The sequence below is a fragment of the Amaranthus tricolor genome, chromosome 15, assembly GCF_026212465.1.
Source record: "Amaranthus tricolor cultivar Red isolate AtriRed21 chromosome 15, ASM2621246v1, whole genome shotgun sequence".
Classification (NCBI taxonomy): domain Eukaryota; kingdom Viridiplantae; phylum Streptophyta; class Magnoliopsida; order Caryophyllales; family Amaranthaceae; genus Amaranthus; species Amaranthus tricolor.
Genome location: NC_080061.1, coordinates 16,736,721 through 16,757,861, shown reverse-complemented (window position 1 = coordinate 16,757,861; position 21,141 = coordinate 16,736,721). Strand labels below are relative to the sequence as shown.

Below are 21,141 nucleotides of genomic sequence, written 5' to 3'. Positions count from 1 at the left end.
ATTGCTCATTATGTTAACTGTGACTACTATTCTGTGCAACATCGCACTTTTCTTGCAGCTGTTTTCTCTGGTCATGAACCTCGCACTTTTCGCGAGGCAATGCATGATGAGGGGTGGAAAGAGGCAATGCAGAAAGAAATTAGAGCTTTGGAGGACAATAATACTTGGGAGATGACGGAACTTCCCCCTGGTAAGAAAGCCCTTGGTTGCCGTTGGGTCTATAAAATCAAATATCATGCTGATGGCAGAGTAAAGAGACTTAAGGCTCGTTTGGTTATCTTTGGTAATCATCAGGTTGAGGGGTTAGATTATAATGAGACTTTTGCACCGGTTGCAAAGATGGTTACAGTACGTACTTTTCTGGCTGTAGCTGCAGCAAAAAATTGGGCATTGCATCAAATGGATGTTCATAATGCTTTTCTTCATGGTGATTTGGCTGAGGAGGTGTATATGAAACCTCCTCATGGCTTCTCTTCCACACGTGGTAAGGTGTGTCGTCTTTTGAAATCATTATATGGTCTACGTCAGGCTCCTAGATGTTGGTTTGCCAAACTTGTTGCTTCCTTAAAAAAATATGGCTTCCGTTAATCATACTCTGATTACTCTTTGTTCACTTTTCGACAAGCTTCTATGCAACTGAATGTCCTTGTCTATGTTGATGATTTGATCATATCGGGCAAAGATTCTTGTGCTCTTCTAAGGTTCAAACAATATCTAGGTACGTGTTTTCATATGAAGATCTTGGGCTCGTGAAATATTTTCTTGGGATTGAGGTGGCCCGTAATGATGACGGGATTTTGCTATGTCAACGTAAATATGCCCTGGATATAATCTCTGAGACTGGATTGTTGGGCACTAAGCCATCTCAATTTCCCATTGAACAGAATCATTCTTTGGCTCTTGCTCGTGGTGACTTCTTGTCTGATCCGGAGCAGTATCGTAGACTTGTTGGCCGTCTTATCTACTTATCATTCACACGTCCAGATTTGGCATATGCGGTACATATTCTGGCACAATTTATGCACGCTCCTCGTGTGGAGCATTGGGACGTAGCACTGCGTGTTGTGCGCTATCTAAAAGGATCTCCTGGTCAAGGTATTCTTCTTCCTTCAAATTGTGATTTGCGTCTCACTGGTTGGTGTGATTCTGATTGGGCCAGTTGTCCTCTCACTCGACGTTCTATGACGGGTTGGATTGTGTTTCTTGGTGGTTCTCCTATCTCCTGGAAAACCAAGAAACAACATACGGTGTCTCGGTCGTCTGCTGAGGCTGAATATCGTTCTATGGCCTCCATTACTTGCGAACTCAAATGGTTGAAGGGTCTACTTTCTTGTCTTGGTGTTGATCATTCTGCTCCCATGACGTTGTTTTGTGACAGTAAGTCTGCATTACATATTGCTCAAAATCCTGTGTTTCATGAGCGAACAAAACATATTGAGGTTGATTGTCACTATATACGTGATGCGATTCATGAGGGACTTCTTATTACTCATCATGTTTATACTAGTGAGCAGTTAGCTGACATTTTTACTAAAGCTTTGGGACAACGTCAGTTTTCATACTTACTTCACAAGTTGGGCATTTATGATCCACCTGCTCCAACTTGAGGGGGTGTTAGGCCGTATATTTATTAGAATAAGAGCTAGTGTATTTTTTAGCCTTGTAAATATATTTGGGCCTAATTTAAGTAAGGTTATTTAAGGCCCTAATCTCATGTACCTATAAATATATTTTTTAGATGCACAGCAAGGTAGAGGAGCAGACATTTTACATGCTTAACAAGCTGTCTCAATTCTTTTCTTATCTCTGATCTTGGATTCTTAAACCCAGAAAGACCAGAACATAATCATCACATTAGTGCAAGAAATAATCAAAACGATGTCGTTTACTTCATCTCTAGCAAATCCTCAATCTTTAACACTATTCTCTAACTCTTCGAATAGAAAACACAGATTTGGTAATTTTTGTTCTCCATCTTTCCGCTTCACTGCTTCTGCTGAAATTCCTGATTATCTGTCTGCTGATTGGTGATTTTCTACTTTTTAGATAATCCATTAATAACTATTATAATCATGCTTGTCCTAGTCTAACTATTTGTTTTTCTTCGTAATTCTATGTAGACTGTTACTGTATGTTAACCAGTTTTTAAGCAGTGATAATTAGTAGCAATTTCAGGTGGATAACGTGGGTTAGCCGTAAATGGACTTAACCTGGTTTGGGTTTTTAATTTTTGGAAAAGTTGTCATCTTGGTAATGAGTAATTTAATACTTATAATTCATTAATCATTGCGCGATACATCAAGGTGATGTTTGGTTTTGAAAAAACAATTTCGTTGGAAAATAGTTCTTCGTATAAACTATTTTTCTATGGAAAGTGCAATTGTGCAAATGATGGTTGATGTTATCTATTTGGTTTGGTTGGAAACTCTCATGAGGATTGGAGTTGTTGGGGACGGAATGGCGGAAGAAATTGTTTTACTTCCAATTTTGGAGGAAAGTGTTTTTCAATTTAGTTTCTTGTCAAACCAATCAACAGAGTTTTCCGGAAAAATGTTTTTCCCCGAGAAATTTTACTGCTTAAATTCTGTGGCGGGGAGATATAGAAATGACTCATTTATGAGGAAGGATTTAGTAGCCAATTGCTTGTGTACCAATGCATTTTGGCTTAGCAGATGAATGCTCTACGTGGCTGCCTTTTAGCTTGGTAATTGAATTGCTTGTCCTTGCTCATCACTGCCTTTTGTGGCTCATTGTATCCAAGTCTCAGATCCAAACGTGTATGTATCACACTTTTTGTCTCTTAACATATTAATATTAAACTCATTTGGACATACTTATTGCTTACTATAGGTATTCAAAATAGATCTAACGACTCGATTATCACCCGTCTTTATAACCAAATTTAATTTAGACCCAACTTAAAAATGGATTCACAATCATGTGAATACCAATGTAGACACAAAATCTGATTTTGAACTGACTCGAAACACCTGACTCGAAATCAATCCGATAACCCGAATGAATACCACTAGCGCCTACGTTAAGGTCTCTATTAGGTTATGATTAATGAGTAAGAACACTTGGACTCTTACCCTGTAATTTTTTATTATAACTCGTGTTTCGTGTACTTTATTTACTCAGTTATGGTTTGTTCACTTGGTTATTGTCATGAAAATGATGTTGGTTCTTATGGATTTGAATGTGGTTCAAATTGAAACATGGAATCTGGACAAGTAATTTAACCTCACAAGTCATATGGAAACTTGATAACTATCGGGTTGGGTGAATGTTATCCATGAGTCTTAGTCTTATAGGCAACTTTCTAATAGCCTTATTTACTTGGCATTAGGCAATTAGATATGTTTCCTTTACTAAGATTCATGTTGGTAGCTTTGCCGAGTCTTTCATAATAATTCTTTGTTGAACATGCGGCGATTGTTGACCTTGAGAGACATTACAATGATCTCACTCGACATGTGATGCATTTTCTGGTAGCAAAATTTTAGGCGTTGATTTTTTGTACCTTTCTTATAAAAATTTTAATAACTTTTTTAATACTTTTTTTGTTTGTCTTTGTTTATGATTGAAATATGGTATCACGAGCAAAGTGCACAGTACGTGGGAGATTTTGGTGCTCGTTATCGACTTTTATGCTTCTTTTTGAACAAAGTGTTTTATGGTGGACGTACTCACGTATATTTGAGGGATGCTTATTTTACGGTGGACGTAGTCAGGTATTTTGAATGTTAATTTTTGGGGTTAAAAACTTGATATTTGTACATTTAAATTTGGTGCATGTATAAATGACGGACGTAAATTTTTGGGGTTCAAAGCTTAAAAGAATTGGTGAATTACTAACATGAAATACAAGATAACTCTAAATTGAAGTGTTGAAGAAACATTTAAGTTTTTGTGTTCTTCCACTTTAATATGTTTCTAAGGTTTTTGTAATGTGCTTATTGGTTTATAATTGATATCAATATCATGGGAAATCTTATTTATTTATAGATAATCTTGTTTACAAAATTTCATTACTAGAAATTAGTTTCAAATATTCATAGATTCATAATTAGAAAACTGAAATTGGACATAAATTTGCAGATTTTAGGTTAAAATTAATTCGGGTTTATAACAATTTGATTAATAATCGGTTCTGGCTTGTATCAGTTCGTTAAAAAAATGGTTCGAACTGAATCGATTTTGGTCGGGTTAGATTTGACTCGGGTCGGTCACTGTTGAGTTCGGGTAACCTCGGTTGACATGTTATATGTCGGTTTTAAAATTCGTTTGCAGTTCGGGTTCGATTTTGCCCTCTTCAGTTATCAAACCGTTTGAGTGCGACTTTGGTTCAGGTAATGACGATTCGGTAAACCTAAAAAAATTATACGTTTTCGGATCTTATAATTTTCGGTCCCAAATTAGATTTTCGGGTCGTTTGGATTTGATCAGGTCTATTCAAAACTAACAAGTAAAATATGATTTTGTCACTACACACAACTACGTTCGCTTAACATATAACGTACCCCGTACAACTGTATAATCGTCCTATTAGGCTGTTAGAAAAACACCAGATAGTCGTCTTTCCTACTGGATTTCGTAATCTGACGGATTCCTTACATGCACCAGCATTTTCTTCAAAGATTTGATCAGCTGTCTCAATTCTTTTCTTATCTCTCATCTTTGATTCTTAAACCCAGAAAAACCAGAACATAATCATCAATTTAGTGCAAGAAATAATCAAAACGATGTCGTTTACTTCATCTCTAGCAAATCCTCAATCTTTAAAACTATTCTATAACTCTTCTAATAGAAAACACAGATTTGGTAATTTTCGTTCTCCATCTTTCCGCTTCAGGGCTTCTGCTGAAATTCCTGATTATCTATCTGCTGATTGGTAATTTTCTATTTTTTAGATAATCCATTAATAACTATTATAATCATGCTTGTCCTAGTCTAACTATTTGTTTTTCTTCGTAATTCTATGTAGACTGTTACTGTATGTTAACCGGTTTTTAAACAGTGATAATTTGTAGCAATTTTAGGTGGGTAACGTGGTTTAGCCGTAAAATGGACTTAACCTGTTTGTTGGGTTTTTAATTTTTGGAAAAGTTGTCATCTTTGGTAATGAGTAATTTAATACTTATAATTCATTAATCATTGCTCGATACATCAAGGCGTTATTTGGTTTTGGAAAAACTATTGCGTTGGAAAATAGTTGTTCATATAATTTTTCTACGGAAAGTGCAATTGTGCAAATGATGATTGATGTTAGAGTAGGCTAACGAATGCGGAAGTGTGGGCCTATAGGTGGCACGAAAGGTTAATAACCATGGCTTGAAAGTGGACTAATGAACCATTGTTATTTGCAAGTATTAAGGTGATTTAAGCAATAAAAGTAATGTAAACATAACACCAAGATTTAAGGTGGTTCACCATTAATGAAGCTACATGAACATCTTAGGCTAGTGGATCATTATGTGTTTAAAGGATAGTGGAGCTTGAAAGCTCATTATAATGTTGAATGAATTACATCAATGGAGAGTGTATGTGTGAGCTATACATTGAGTAGAGAATAGAAGTAGTATGGTAAGGATAAATGGGAGGCTCAAGTTCTAAGCTTGGCTCTCTAGTGTACAAAGAATATGGCAATACATATATATAGGCAAAGGTAACAACATGGGACAGCAATGGACCATAAAACAGCAGCAGCAGGCCCCTGTGCAGTTTGTTTCCTCTTTCATGCATTGTCCCGGTCTCCAATACCTCATACCTTAGCCCTAGGACTGAATGTTTGCACTTCAAAAGGTTCACATGTCAACCTAATGCTTCCAAATGTACCATGTATTATTTGATTCCCATATAAACCAATCACAAAGTGTGATGTGTCCTTCACCATCATCAACCATGCTTAAGGTCTAGTAATCTTAATTTGTTACTTTAACCTTTAAGATCAAATTTCTTCTACACTTTAATTGTCATTTAAACTAATTAATGCAAGACTCAAGTCACACTTCTTTCAGTTTGATTTGGTTGAAAACTCTCATGAGGATGGAGTTGTTAGGGACGGAATGGTGGAAGAAATTGTTTTACTTCCAATTTTGGAGGAAAGTATTTTTCAATTTAGTTCCTTGTCAAACCAATCAACAAGAGTTTTCCGGAAAAATGTTTTTCCCCGAACCAAAATGAAATGTGGTAATGATTCTTATTAATTTTTTTTAATCATGTTACTGGTTAAATTCTGTGGCGGGGAGATATAGAAATGACCCATTTATGAGGAACGATTTAGTAGTTCAATGCTTGTGTACCAATACATTTAAGCTTACAAGGTGAATGCTGTTTGTCGTTGCCTTTTAGCTTGGTAATTGAATTGCTTATCCTGTTGCACATCCGTGCCTTTTGTGGCTCATTGTATCCAAGTCCCAGATCCAAACGTGTATGTATCACGCCTGTTGTCTCTTAATATATGAATATTAAACTCATTTGGACATTCTTGACGCCTATTAGAGGTGTTCAAAATAGATCCGATGACCCGATTATCACCCGACCTTGTAACCAAATCCGATTTGGCTCAACTTAAAAATGGATTGACAATCATGTAAATACCAATGTAGACACATAATCCGATTTTGAACTAACCCGAAATCGATCCGATGACCCGAATGAATACCTCTAGCGCCTATATTAGGGTCTCTACTAGGTTGTTGGCATTTAAGTGTTGGCATTGTTTTGTTATTATTATGGGTATTAAAAAAACTTGGACTCTTACCCTATAATTTTTTTTTGAGGTAAGCATGTCCCAAGTCCCAGTCCCCAGGACTTCATGGAATGGAAGGGGTTTAACGGCCTCACAATTTTGCAGAGTGCTATAAGGTTTTGTGGTTTCTTAATTTAATTCACTTTTGAGTCTGCTTGTGAACTGTCCCTAGTTACTAATTTCTCTAATACGTTTTCCTGTATATTCACGTCATTATTGATTATAAAGGGTGGGAATTTGTGACTGAGAGTATCATCTTGAATAGTCTTTTTGATTGGCTAAGTAGATTCAGACTTTTCTCCACATGCCAGCTTACACAGTAGTTGACTGACTATCATGGCCTTTCGCGGAGCATCGTATTAAAGGCTGCATTAACCTTGTGTTTGTTAGTGCCTTTTTGAAATTTGCATCCCAAAGGATAAAGGAATACACTTTCAATTTGTTAAGGTTTTTGAGTTTGTTGTGACCTCTATGTAGCCTGACACAGTCGCTCGCGAAAGTCATTTCATTACTGTTGCCGCAACTGCAACAGCATCTAAGATTTGGCTTTAGAATCAGACGGGCTTGATCCATTATGTGCATAGAAAGATTCCTCACCTTCCGTGTTTGTTTTTTGGCTGTTCATATTCATGTCAATATGTATAGGTATTAGGCACTTGAACATTAAGATGCAACATACAATTACCTCTACGTGATGGTTGAAGAGAAAGGGTGTCAAATGGATGAAGTGTTACCTTGTGATGGCTGACAGATGTTTTTAATTAGCTTTTGTTCAATATGCATTACTTGTGTGCTATCCAATTGGTAAATTTGAAGGGTTCTTTACTTTTTGAGAAGGTTTAAGTTGGACATATGGGCATGTTCCCTATTGGATAATTTTGCGCTTCAGCTGTATGCATGTAGTGTCAGCCTCAAAGTAAAACTAAAAAACCAGTTTTATTACTGTTTATTTCTCCATTGTTGTTTCTGTTTGCTATGCTTTTCATGGAATTTCTATGTATGAAAACAACAGGGGCTACAGTTCTAGGGGCCATGGATGAAAGTTTTAATGTAACTGTCACGAGGGCAGGTGCTCGTGCCTCTTGCTAGTATGCACTTTTCTTACACCTAACTAACTGACGTTAAGGCATGTTCTACAGTCAGTGAAGTTTTATATAATAATGTGAAGTCCATATGTAGTTTTTCAATTGTATTTTTTCCAAATACTGAAGTTGGAATTGTGGTGCTTAGCAAATGATACAATCTGAAAATCTCAAGTATTGAGATATTCTTATTAGTTATAAGGGTGTTTTGATCTTTTGCACATCATCTTCTTTTGAATTTTCTTCCTGTTATAAAATTTTACTCATTTGGCGCACTATATTTTAAAATTCTCTCCTTTGAAATATGAAAGCCTTCTTGCTTTGCTCGCTTATCGCTTGACCATTCTCGCAATTGAGTGCTTACATCAGGGGAAGTGTTTTGTTGTGCTTCTAGCTTGAGTCTATATCATTCTTTCCATTTCAGGTTTACCCCTGCAATTGTGTTTGATGAGTTTAATGCTCAACCTGTTAAACTCTCTTTTAAACGATTTCATTTTTTATGTAGGCTTGAAGCTCGCAAAAAGAGACCTTTCGGTCCAACACTAAATGTAATTTTTCTTTGCAGATTTTCTTTCCTTTCGTTTTATGTGATTGTATATTCTATTTTAATTTTTGAAATAGTTTAGTGCAGAGGAAGCTGTTAGCCACCAGCTTGATGCTTTGAAGTACAATGACCAACCTCACCAAGATTATGGGATTGAAGTTCTGTATAGGGTAAAACCACTACACTGATGGATATTCACTCTTCAGTGCTCTAATCTTTAATTTTGCGACTAAATTTTGTTTGCTATCAACAGTTTGCTGGATTTGATCCTTTCGAGAGATCTACTTATTTCGGACCACATTTTGATTTAGGGCAGGTTTGTATATCTCCTGTACTATTTGTCATTGTGGCTAAACTTCATCAGCTTTTTTATGAGGATGCATGTCCTCACAATAACATCTAGTTGCCTTTTCCTTTAGTTCGAACGCTTTAGACGAATATTTCATCATTCAAGCTACCGAGTGTTGCTTGGTCATAAAGAAAGGAAAATACTGAGCAGTTTACAGGTTAAGGAGGTAAATTTGGAAAATCAGTTACCAAAGATTGCAACTTGCAAAATTTGCATTATTCAGCATGAATATCTGCGGCTTATGGATCCTGTGAAATAATGTTTCTATAGATGCTAATTGCTATTTTGATTTGGTGGCTTTGTGGTGCAGGATCGCTTCAAGCAACGAGTATGGGTGCAGGGAACACGTCCAGGACAAGAAGAAATATTTGAGTTTACCATGGTTCAGGTTTGTCAACCACAATTTCTTGTATAAACAAATTATGTCTGTGTGAATCCTGCTACTTACTCTGTTAGTTCTAATCATCTGTGTGAGACTGTAATGTGCTGATTGATTTGACGCTCTCTTGTCTCTGTCGTATGTCTTTTGTTATTAAACATAGCAAACCAAACCATCATGACTCGGGAACTAGAGAGTCCATGTTAGGATTTATTGTAGTTATAAGTAAACTAGAGTGTTCTTCATTGTGGATATAATTAATGGATATGTATTAAGGGCTTCACGAACAATAGACAGTATGACATGGAGAGATACTCCCTCATTTTTTCTCTCCTTGGCTGAGCAAAAGAGGTCAAACTTGAGGGATTTCACATATTATTGTTCCATGTATATTAAAATATAACATTCAAATGCGGTTGATAATCTAATTTGTGTCCCGTAAGTCATCAAATTTTCCCAAATTTTAGTCGTCAAGAGGTTGATTAGAAATAAACTCAGTTGCTCATTGCTATTGAAATATACAAGAATGTTAATTCTAATCCATTTGGAAAACTGATTTTGATGGCTATGCAGAAACTTGGTGGCTGCTGGGATGGTTATTGGCTCACCGAGAGTTTACATCATGACGGAGACAGCTTTTCCGGTGGCATGGCTTACTGAGGCGTGGCACATTACAATGTTGTCCCGACCTAATATGTACATATTAAGCTCTAACTATTTACTTGTGCAGCTAAATCGTGCTTGTGTAAATTGTTGTTACTTCTGTGTATAATGCTAATAGGCTGTATTGTATCTGGGATGTTCATTGCTTAAAAAATCATCTATACTTTTGTTCATAGCGAGTATTGGAAGGTGAAAATCCCCTTTAATATTTTTATCAAATTGTAGGTTTGTGATTGATTTGAATCACACCCTGAGGGAACCTCCACTCATCTGGAGTTGCTCATGCATACTGGATTGGTTGCCTATTATGCTTGGTTATGGATGGCAGTTAGATCTTATTCAGCTCCTAATTCAACTCGACTTGAGAAAAATATTCAATTTGAAATAATAAAAGTCCAACTCTTTAGTCTAATATTATATAATCCGACTTGAATTCAATTTCGACCCTTCTCCAATTCCAATTTAACCCAACTTGCGATTCTTACTCAAACTTTCCAAATTTTTAAGTTATTATTTTATTTTGTATATTCTAGGATTGGTACACATTAATGTGATTATTCCGTTTGCTAATTTTGCGTTCATCATTAGTAACTGAATTGTTAGACTCTATTATAAAAGACGAAGGTCATGTTCATTTCAATTTATTTTTTGATTTTATAACTTATTCTTATTGAAATCAGATCAGATCATATTAAAACAAATCAAATTAGATCAAATCAGAAAGTTTTATACTAGACTAGACTAAATCAGATCAAATCAGATTGTGATTACTTTTATTTTTATTATTATTATTATTTTTATTTTTTTTTTTTTCATCATGATCATCCTTCCTAGTATATCCCGCTCATAGAAAAATTATTGACAAGGTCTGGGGAGGGAAAGACGGCAGCAACTCATACCCATAGAGGAGAGTGTGGCTAAAGAAGTCCCCAACTCGAGAAAGAAACGAAAATGGGAACGAAAACAAAGAAAACAAAAAGAAACGAAGGGGTAGCTAAACGGGAAAGACAAAATAAAGGTCTATAAATAAAAAGTAGACCCACCTACAAAAAAGGGGACAAAAAAACTAAGAAACAAAAAAATAATAAAACGAGAGGAGCAAGTTGACACGAACACTAAGGGCTAAACTACGAGGACACCAGTAGTCTAAAAGATGAATATGACGCCTCCAACTACCCCTATCCCTAGTCAGGCCCTCGGAGAGGTTTAACTCATTTCATAAGAAGAATTTTTTACAAAAAGTTAGTAGGGAGCCGAGTAACAAGCTGAGCACTCACACCCTTTTGAACACAAAAAGCTAGTATATGGAAGATATAGGGCTTAGATTTGGTGCTATTGGAGTTGTTCAAAGAAAACGAAGAAATCCTTGATAATAAGTTAAGCGTGTCTTCACCTAACCCTCCGAAGGTGGAGAAAACAAATGGGATGAATTTATAGCCATTCTCCTCATACTTTGCCTTGTATTTCTTCCTCTTTCTATTTGCAACATTGACTAAAGAAACACCAAGAATCCATGAGGAGACCCCTATACCGGCAAAAGGCGAACCTCCGCTCACATGCACGCAAGCATCTTTACCATGTAGCCAATTAAACAGAAGAAGATCCGCTGGCCTAAGGTATTTCCCCGCCTCCGAGAAAAATCCTAAAGGTGCTTCCTTACGGACAAAACCACCAACTTTGCAACAGATATGACGAGCATGTTTCGAACCAAATTATGTTGAAACTTCACACCAACCTCACTAGAGCAATGAACTGCATGATCCCCCCATAAATTCATCTTGGTGGTGTTGCAGTTCGGACATAGGCTATCTTCGACAAACAAGGGAATGGAGACCCGATAACATAGAACAGATCGAAATTGACGAAGATTCATCTTTTGGCCCAAGCCATCAATGGGGATGGTAAGCAGGAAATCTTGAGCATGTGGCTCCTGAGTGGAACTAAGAATTGCAACTTGCTGGGGGTGAGCATGTAGGTAGACGCAAGACTATTCTCAACGACACTAACATAAGCCCATGCCAACTTTTTCATCGTATGGGGGGCCGCGGATCTATCAGTGAGAGATAAAGCATTGGACCCACATAGATCACGAAAGCCTGGATCTTAGCTTGGAGCGAGGTAGTTGGAGACGGGAAGCCAGGAAGGCATAATTAATAACATCACTTGGCGAGTAGATACCAAGGCCACCCATTTTGATTGGGAGGGCGGCTAACCTCCATTGCAAATACTCAAACCTCGGTCCCGAAGCCGTAACAATCTTCTCCAAGGAAGCGTGCGAAGCAAGATCAAATTGACCTATGCATCCCCGAACGAGCCCGAGGGACATGTCCTCAACGCATAAGATAGCCTACCAACTCCGACAAAATTGCGGAGAAGGAGAAGTTCACATAGTGGGTCATGGAGTTTGCTAACAGCTGCCATGAGCTCAATGGTTTTGGAAATCCTTTTCATGGAAAATTCACAGCAAAAGATATGATTGGTACTCACAGGCCCGCCAAGAAGTTTCACCCCTACATGAGGGCGAGTTATTATTATTATTATTATTATTATTATTATTATTATTATTATTATTATTATTATTATTATTATTATTATTATTATTATTATTTATAAAACCGCATTCTATATCATAAAGAGAAACTTTTACAGGAAGTTGGTAGGGAGCCGAGCAACAAGTTGAGCACCCACACCCTTTTGAATACAAATAGCTAATCTGTGAAAAATGTATGCTCTAGTAATAATAGTTTTTGAGCCGCCTATCCCTCTTTTTCGTCTTTGTAAACCTTTCTTGTGCTCGACAACTCTGATTGCCCCACCATGGCAAGTTGGTGGTGAGGTAGACAACCGAGAAAGTTGAAATCTCTGGCATGCTAGTGTTCAGATGATTTAGAATTAAGTATCATAAACGTATGATTTTGTCAAGGCCTTTGAAGATCAAATACTTTCAAGCTTAAGGCCTTAAATTTTGTTATTATAGCTATCCAAATAAGCCAACATAATAAAGCAGAACATTGCATATTATAAATTAAAACAACAATTTGATTTTCCTACTTTCTTAATTTCTTCTCCCCCTTTGTCTTCCAACAAAGAAGGGAAGAAAAATGTTGGATCAAGTTTTGTTCAAAAACAACCAAAAAAGTTAGTTTGTTACTACCATATTGAATTTGTTGCTTTTTTTTAAAAAAAAGCTAATTAATCACGATAGAGTGGGAAGGGGGTCAAATCATAGCTTAGAAAGGTGGATTATGGTTATAGAGGTAGGCTCATCATCATCAGGGTCCTGACGGGTTCGGTTCGAGTTTTTTCAAGGCCTAAAGACTGTGCAGCAGGGGCCTTACCCTTTTCTTTCTTTCTTTCTTCTTGTTCTTGTTCTTGTTCTTCTCAGTCTCCTCTTCCTTCTTTATGAAAGCAGCTCCAAAAGGTTCTCCAACATCTTCTTCTATCTCATTAATACCCAAATAATTCTCAATGCGGTTAAGCGAGCGTAGAGTGTGCTTGAAAGCTTTGACATGTTCTAACCGTGCCTTTACCATCATACTAAGAAGCCCCAATTTAGCATGCACACAAACCATTAAATTTTTCATCAATAAAAGTTTAGAGATCACAAACTTTAGAAAAACAAATGTTTTGTGATCTCATTATGAGGTTTTACCTCTTTCTTTTTAGACCAAATTATTTGTTCAATATAAGGTCAGATTTTGTGGGTTTTATTGATTTTTGTTTTTTTTTAAATTCAATAAACATTCGAGGTTTTTTTTCAATATTTGTTTTCTTATTGTTTTCTCCTTGGATTATCAGGAGGGCGTTTTGATTTAAAATCAACTGTTTTGGTCTTTAGAGCATTTGGATTGGCGAGTTCTTTGCCATTTGGATTAGCAACAATTGTTTTGGCTAGGTTTAGAGAATCTATAGAGAATCCAGTATACGAACCAGTTTTTTCAGGTTCTCGTATTAAATCTATTTTTTATAATCTTTTTCTTTTAGTGTTGTAGTTACCAGCTTTAGGCATTTTCAATTTTCTTGTTTTTCAGTGTAAGTTTTTTGGGTTTTTATGGTTAGGTTAATGATTTAATTTAATCATAATATTTAAATTTTAGTTACAATAATGTCCACTTGCTCCAATTATATGAGTTGCAAACTTTTAGGGGGCGTTTGGTTGGGGGTCTTAAGGAAAGGGAAAGGGAAAGGGAATGGAAATACCCCATTCTCTTTGATGTTGTTTGGTTCCCATTTTTAATGATTTCCTTTCCCCCATTTTAGTTTTAGGTTTACCCAAATGAGGTAAACCTCATTCCCCACCTCCCCCTCCACTTTCCCATTCCATTCCCTCCCTCATTCAGCAACCCTCCACTTTCCCAACCTCATTTCAGTACTCGCGCCTCCTTCCTCACCATTTTTCTCCTTCCTCGCGCCTCCATCCTTCCTGAAGTTCTCGTCTCAAACCCTAGTACACTACTGGTGCGCATCCCCCTCAAGTTCTCGTCTCTTCTCTTCACTCCTCCTTCCTGAAGTTTCTGCGCCTGCCGCCATTGTTCGTAGCATTCTTGTTCGTGTTCTTGAAGAATCTTTGTTCTACCGCCATTGATGAATCTCTGTTCGTGTTCTGCTGCGTTCTTGTTCCACCGCCATTGATGAATCTATGTTCGTGTTCTGCTGCGTTCTTGTTCTACCGCCATTGTTCTTGCATCGAAGATTTCTGGGTTCAATCTCTGAATTTCTGTTCCTAATCTCTGAATTTCTGTGATTAATTGAATTTCTGGGTTCAATTTGAAGTTGTTTTTATCAAGCTTAATTGTATTTTGATGGGTGTAATTGGATTTGCTTGATTGTTTTTATAAAGCTTGATTGTATTTTAATGGGTGTAATTGGATTTGCTTGATTGATTTTATCAATCTGAAGTAATTTCTGTTTAATTGTTTTTATCAAGTTGTTCTTAATGATTAAAGATTAGCTACATGAAAAACTCATAATTTGATTCCTTAACTTGAACCAAACAGTCACAAAGGGAATCAATGAGCAGTTCATTCCGTTTCCTGAACACAACCAAACGACAAGGCTAAATTAGGGGAATCCATTCCTTTCTCCTTCATTCCCTTTCCTCATTCCATTCCGATTCCCTTATGCGAACCAAACGCCCCCTTAATGCTTTGGATCTGACTTCTAAGGTGAGGATTCCTTTTTTTTTATTATCAAAAATCTTGCTTCTACTTTTGGTTTCTAGAATTGGGTTTTGAATGTTTATTTAACATGCAATTACTCGATAAATCATGGATTGGATCTTGTATGTGTTGAGTTTGCTTACACAATTACTTGATAAAGACTTTTATTTCTTCTCCGAGTAGGTATTCAGCATTATACTCCATTTCTCTTATTCGTTTTCTCCTCAATCCTCAATTGCATGCTTTGAATCAAAAAAGGAATGATAACGAGTTTGGTGTAACATATATATGGCGTATTGAAATTGTGTAATTTAATTCATGAATAACTTTAGCGAGGCATGATACATAGAATTGTTCAAAAGTATTCATTAGTCATTTTCAATTTGGTTTTTGGAGGGTTTAGTTTGTAGGATTTTTTTACCATTTGGCTTGACATCAATTCTGTTGGCTATGAGTTGTGGTTATTTCTTTGCTGCCGCGTCATAATTTTTCTAGTTTGAATTGGTCCACCTATTTTTTGATTTTAGGAGCATTTTAATTTGTGGGTTTTTATCATTTGACTTAGCAGCGATATTTTTTTCTAAATGTTGAGGTTATTGTTTTGACGCCATGGTAGAATTTCCCAATTAAAAGTGTTCTACCAAATTGTTTTGACGAAATCAAGATCTGAGCCTCCTTAATATAAGCTAAGTAAATGATTTTACTTTTGATATATGTAAAAGATTGGTTTTCGTATTATCACTATGATTTTGCCTTTGATAATTGCTACGAAATGATTGTGCTTCTCATATATGAATTTACCCAATTTCGTACATCAAGTTTCGTAAAAATATTTTATTAGTTATTAGTTCAATCTGGTATAAAACTTAAATTAATATAAATTGGTTTTGCTCATGCTATGCCACCATTCATCCTTCTATGCCAATATTATTGACTTTTTCAAATTAATATAAATTGTATTTCCTTAAAGCTAAGATCCTCAAACAAGACTTCACACTGCAAATCCTTCATGTAGTGTTTAGGAATAAGTATTTCATTTCAAATTATTGATTTCAATTATAAAATCATGAATGAAGAATTTAAGAATGACAAGGTTTAGGTAGTCATTTTCAAATTCTTAACTTTAACTACTTTAAAAAATAATGGTGGAATTTGATCCAAATTCAAATTTGAAAATTTTTGATTTGCCAAATAATAAAATTGAATCAATTCTAAATTTTTAAATGAAATCATCATTTCTAAACATGACATCATAGAATTTTACTCGACATACCGAATTTATTTTATCTGCACCTCAATTCAAACTTATATCTTCTATGATTGACTTTGGAGACAATTAAATGAATATTAATGGCTTGTTTGTTTAGTGATACTAAATAATAATAATATAAATGATTTATAGTGTAAAATTTCTATGTTATTCCCATGGTGATGAAACTTTGATTATAAAAAAGGTTTTTAGTGTACAAATTTTCATTACTACCTAATACCACCTCTACCAACAGTAATGCATCGAAATGAATTTTGTGAAGAAAATAAGATGATTGGAGTTGGAGAGGCATGGCCATCAAGATAGCTAAGAGATTTTTTTATTAAAATTACACTAGTTTTCATTCCTTTACTACTGTTTAATACCACCTACTAAACGATCTCTATCGGTAATAATCTTATATATACCCATTTCCGTTGTCTTTGATATAAGATAAATCATTAATATGTTTAAGTGCATAAAAAACTATCCATCTCAATTCTCTTTTATTTGGTCTACAATTCATACTAAAACGATGTACACCATCATCATTTTGTAATGTATATTACTAAACATTATGATATTTATTACATAGATTTAATACATCTGATAAAATTTTAAATTTAGGAAAATTAAAATTGGATAATTTAACATTTTTATTATTAATCATAAATAATTCCAACTTTAAGGGGTATTAACCTAGAGTAAGCTTGAATAATCGGATGACCTGATGACCTGTTATAATATGTAATTTTCAAAAAAAAAAAATTTAAAAACTAATGTAAAATTAGAGAAAAATTTACAAAATTTACATTAAAATTAATAAAAAAATTACAAAATTTTTATTACAGTTGTTAAAATATTTGTTTCGGTATTTAATTTTAATTTATCTTTTTTTTTTAACAATAAAACTTGCTATAGCAAGTCATCTGGTAACCGGATTTACTCTAGGCTAGGGATGCGCATGGGTCGGATCTGGGTCGGATCTGAGTCGGGTCCAACTAGACTCAAATCCAAACTCTATTTTTTTTATTGGACCTAGACCCGAACCCAGATCCATAGGGTTTGAAAACTTTGAACCTGAACCCAAACCCTTAGGGTCTAGCGGGTCTAGGTTTGGATATGGGTCCGAAACAATTTTATAGTTTTTCCATAGACTTCTTTGAAAATATATATAATACAATTTTCGATCATTCATATAAAATAGTTTAAATATTTTCGATTAACAAGGATCTTGTAATACTTTACACTAATTGAGCAAATAAGTATATGAAGCTTTCCAACATACAAGGTCTTATAATGAAATATTTATCGAGTCTTTTAATTTTTAAAGTATAGATACAACGATCAAATTTCAAATTATATGAACTGATAATGTTTTAAATCACTTAATGTTCTAAAATATTAAGAAACTCTTAATCAAACAATTAAATACACATGATAGCTAATATATAATTTTTAAAAGAAGATGTAAATGGGTCCATAGGTCGGATCTGGGTCTCAGACATGTGGACCCGGACCCAAATTCAGATCCTAAAGTCATGGACTCAAATCCGACCCAGATCCACAGGGTCCAAAAATTGGTGGATCTAGACCCTTAAAATTAGTGTTCGATCTGGTCTAGACCCTAGGGTCCAAGACCCATGCCATCTCTACTCTAGGCAAATATATTCTAGAGTTTGAATTATTCATGGCTAATCAGCATGTAAAATTATTATAGAATAATAAAAAGTTAGATTATTTTAGATAATTTTTGTTAAGGATTATTAAATTCTATACATGTTAATCAAGATTATCATCAGACACTCAACTTCAGAAAAGTAATTTTAATTTTAACTTGAGATGCGCACCCCATCAAAAAACATGGGAGAAAGTAGAAACTACTACTGTATTTAAAAAACAAATTCCTCCTGTATTTCGCTGTTTCATCGCATATTTCCATACAAAACAAACATCCTTTCTTTCAAATATTTAAACACTTCGTTTTTTCATTTCTGTTCCATTCATGCTTTTTTGGTTTCTCCGGTTGTTGGATTTTAAGCTTCTGGTTCAACAATTTCAGGTTATTTCCTCATCTGTTTCACACATATTGCATTATTTTCTCAATCTTCTTTCATGATTGCTCAGTTAGATCTAATTGTTTATGTTTAGATTGTGAATGTTTAGATTTACTTCATTGAATATGCGAGTGATTTTCCCACATAATGAAATGATTCAACTTTTGTTTCTGATTCTTGAAATTTGTTTCATGTACAGGTTATTCAACCCAATTTTAGAGAATTAAGGTGGGTTTTTGATGTAAAGATTGGATCTTTATGTGATATTAAGACTAATCAGTAGGTTTGGGTATTACCCAGTTTCTAAAATTAGACGAACTAGTTAAAAGTTCACATTTTGAAATTTACCCAGTTAGCTCAAGGTTTATGTCATAACATACTACAATTAGATGATCCATTTTATGGGAAGAATTCAAAATTTCTACTTTACTTGGCCTCTGAACTTTTTGTAGTTTAGGTGACCAATTATTATTATTCATCTTTTGCTGAAGAAAATATGAGTGAACCAAATCCTACTGTTGCTACCCCATTGATGGCCAAATCCAATTCAAGGAAGCTTCCTGATTTTAAGAAATCTGTGAAGTTGAAATATGTCAAATTGGGTTATCATTATCTTGTTACTCATGCAATGTATTTGTTCCTATCTCCTCTTATTGTTATAATAGCTGCTCATCTGTCTACTTTTTCTCTTGAAGATGCCTATGTTCTTTGGGAACACCTTCAGTTTAATCTTATCTCAGTGATTGTATGCTTGACCCTCTTGGTTTTCTTGGGTACTCTTTATTTTCTTACTAGTCCTCGTCCTGTGTATCTTTTGAACTTCTCATGCTACAAACCCGAAGATGCTCGCAAGTGCACGAGGCAGATTTTCATGGAGAGATCTCACTCCATTGGTACATTTACTGAGGGAAACCTCGAGTTTCAAAGAAAGATTCTTGAAAGATCAGGGCTCGGGGAAGACACATATCTTCCTGAAGCTGTCCTTCGAGTTCCTCCTAATCCTTGTATGGCGGAGGCTAGGAAGGAAGCTGAGATGGTGATGTTTGGTGCTCTTGATGAGCTTTTTGCTAAGACCAATGTGAAGCCTAAAGATATTGGGATACTTATAGTGAATTGTAGTTTGTTCAACCCCACTCCATCATTGTCAGCAATGATTGTTAACCATTACAAACTGAGAGGTAACATTATTAGTTATAATCTTGGTGGAATGGGTTGTAGTGCTGGATTGATTGCTATTGATCTCGCTAAGCATCTTCTACAAGTCCATCCTAACTCGTACGCTGTGGTCATTAGCATGGAAAACATTACCTTGAATTGGTACTTTGGAAACGAGAGGTCAATGTTGGTTTCGAACTGTTTATTCAGGATGGGAGGTGCCGCGATTTTACTGTCTAACAGGAGAACTGATAGATGGCGATCTAAGTATCAGCTCGTTGACACGGTTCGAACCCACAAAGGTTCGGATGACAAGTGCTTCGGTTGTGTAACCCAACAAGAGGATCTCGATAGAAAAATTGGAGTCGCTTTATCTAAAGATTTGATGGCTGTCGCAGGAGACGCTCTCAAGACTAACATTACTACTCTTGGCCCGTTAGTGCTTCCTATGTCAGAACAGCTGCTTTTCTTTGCGACCCTCATAGGGAAAAAGGTATTGAAGATGAAGCTGAAGCCATACATTCCGGATTTCAAACTTGCATTTGAGCATTTTTGTATTCATGCTGGAGGAAGGGCTGTGCTGGATGAGCTAGAGAAGAATCTGCAGCTCTCAGATTGGCACATGGAGCCTTCGAGGATGACACTTAATCGATTTGGGAATACGTCAAGCAGCTCCTTGTGGTATGAACTGGCTTATACGGAAGCCAAAGGGAGGGTTAAGAGGGGAGATAGAATATGGCAAATTGCTTTCGGTTCTGGTTTCAAGTGTAATAGTGCAGTCTGGAGAGCTATAAGGACGGTGAATCCAGAGAAGGAGAAGAATCCATGGATGGACGAGATACACTTATTTCCTGTGGATGTTCCGAAAGTATCTTCAATCTCAAACTAAAATAGGAAAATCTACAGTTAGTTGCAATAAAGCTGTTGACAAGGAGATGCCCGGAAGTAGGTTGAGATAGGGAAGAGTAGAGACTACTAATTGTAGTAGTGAGCTATTTCTAGTTATGGAAGCTTGTATTTTTCATCTTGTTATTAAGGTAGATTGCTTACTTAGTGTACTTCATTATTATAATTTATTTGTTAGTTTCATCTTCTATTTTATATGACCTTCATATTGGGAAGAACTTTTGGAATCTGATTGCTGGTTAAATGAAGTTAATAATTGATGCTAAACTTCATTATTGTAATTTATTATGTGTAACCGACCATAAATTTATTGGGATTTTGGCCAATTTTTTTGTTCGCTTTTAGTAACTGCGAACATGCCTGACCTTAGACTCGGACATGAAAATAAATATTTTTGGAACTAAGTTTATCCGAAGCTTTTTTATTTTTTTTTTTGTTAAAAATACTTATTTGTTTCAAATTTTCTCCTAACTACGTAATCCCAATAATTTTTGCAAATATGTACTTTGATAGTGTGTGGAGCAAAACAATATCTCATTTCATCGAGTACTCTTCTACTCACACTAAAAGTGAAATCGTTTATAATAATTGAGGTCAACATTTCAAGAATGTCCTTTACAATTATGGACAAAATTAAAACTTTTAAGACTTTTTTTCGCTACCATTCTGAAATGTAAAAAATTTTTGCGCAATTTCAAAATAATGCACTAATTTTATGATGGCTTGTGAAGATGATGAAGAAGAAACAAAATAATAATCTTGACCGTTTAAAATGTAGAAAAATAGAAATTACAATAAAATAAAGATATTATTTTAGAATATTATGTTTTTAGGAAATTAAGAT

At 35.3% G+C, this 21,141-nt stretch overlaps 2 protein-coding genes across 6 annotated transcripts; both read left to right on the top strand.

The window, feature by feature from the left end:
- The first annotated feature begins 1,425 nt into the window (after positions 1 to 1,425).
- On the top strand, positions 1,426 to 9,946 carry LOC130801484 (uncharacterized). Of its 5 annotated transcripts, none has more exons than XM_057665344.1 (7): positions 1,444 to 3,734; positions 8,342 to 8,384; positions 8,458 to 8,550; positions 8,634 to 8,696; positions 8,800 to 8,895; positions 9,040 to 9,117; positions 9,682 to 9,946. In XM_057665344.1, the coding sequence occupies exons 1-7, from the start codon at positions 3,580 to 3,582 to the stop codon at positions 9,766 to 9,768; spliced, it is 615 nt and encodes a 204-aa protein (XP_057521327.1). In that variant the 5' UTR covers positions 1,444 to 3,579; the 3' UTR covers positions 9,769 to 9,946. The 5 variants fall into 5 exon arrangements, with proteins under 5 accessions (XP_057521330.1, XP_057521327.1, XP_057521328.1 ...); XM_057665345.1 differs by lacking the exon at positions 1,444 to 3,734 and adding an exon at positions 4,405 to 4,894; XM_057665347.1 differs by lacking the exon at positions 8,800 to 8,895 and having other exon boundaries at positions 1,426 to 3,734.
- Positions 9,947 to 17,999: 8,053 nt separating this feature from the next.
- On the top strand, positions 18,000 to 20,633 carry LOC130801599 (3-ketoacyl-CoA synthase 11-like). Its single transcript, XM_057665476.1, has 2 exons — positions 18,000 to 18,241; positions 18,436 to 20,633. The coding sequence occupies exon 2, from the start codon at positions 18,733 to 18,735 to the stop codon at positions 20,278 to 20,280; it is 1,548 nt and encodes a 515-aa protein (XP_057521459.1). The 5' UTR covers positions 18,000 to 18,241; positions 18,436 to 18,732; the 3' UTR covers positions 20,281 to 20,633.
- Positions 20,634 to 21,141: the final 508 nt, after the last annotated feature.

Coding starts and splice junctions, on each gene's coding strand:
- LOC130801484 (XM_057665344.1), top strand. CDS start 3,580: ATGATTGAAATATGGTATCACGAGCAAAGTGCACAGTACGTGGGAGAT. Junction 8,385..8,457: donor CTTTCGGTCCAACACTAAAT/GTAATTTTTCTT, acceptor TTTTTGAAATAG/TTTAGTGCAGAGGAAGCTGT. Junction 8,896..9,039: donor GCAGTTTACAGGTTAAGGAG/GTAAATTTGGAA, acceptor TTTGTGGTGCAG/GATCGCTTCAAGCAACGAGT.
- LOC130801599 (XM_057665476.1), top strand. CDS start 18,733: ATGAGTGAACCAAATCCTACTGTTGCTACCCCATTGATGGCCAAATCC.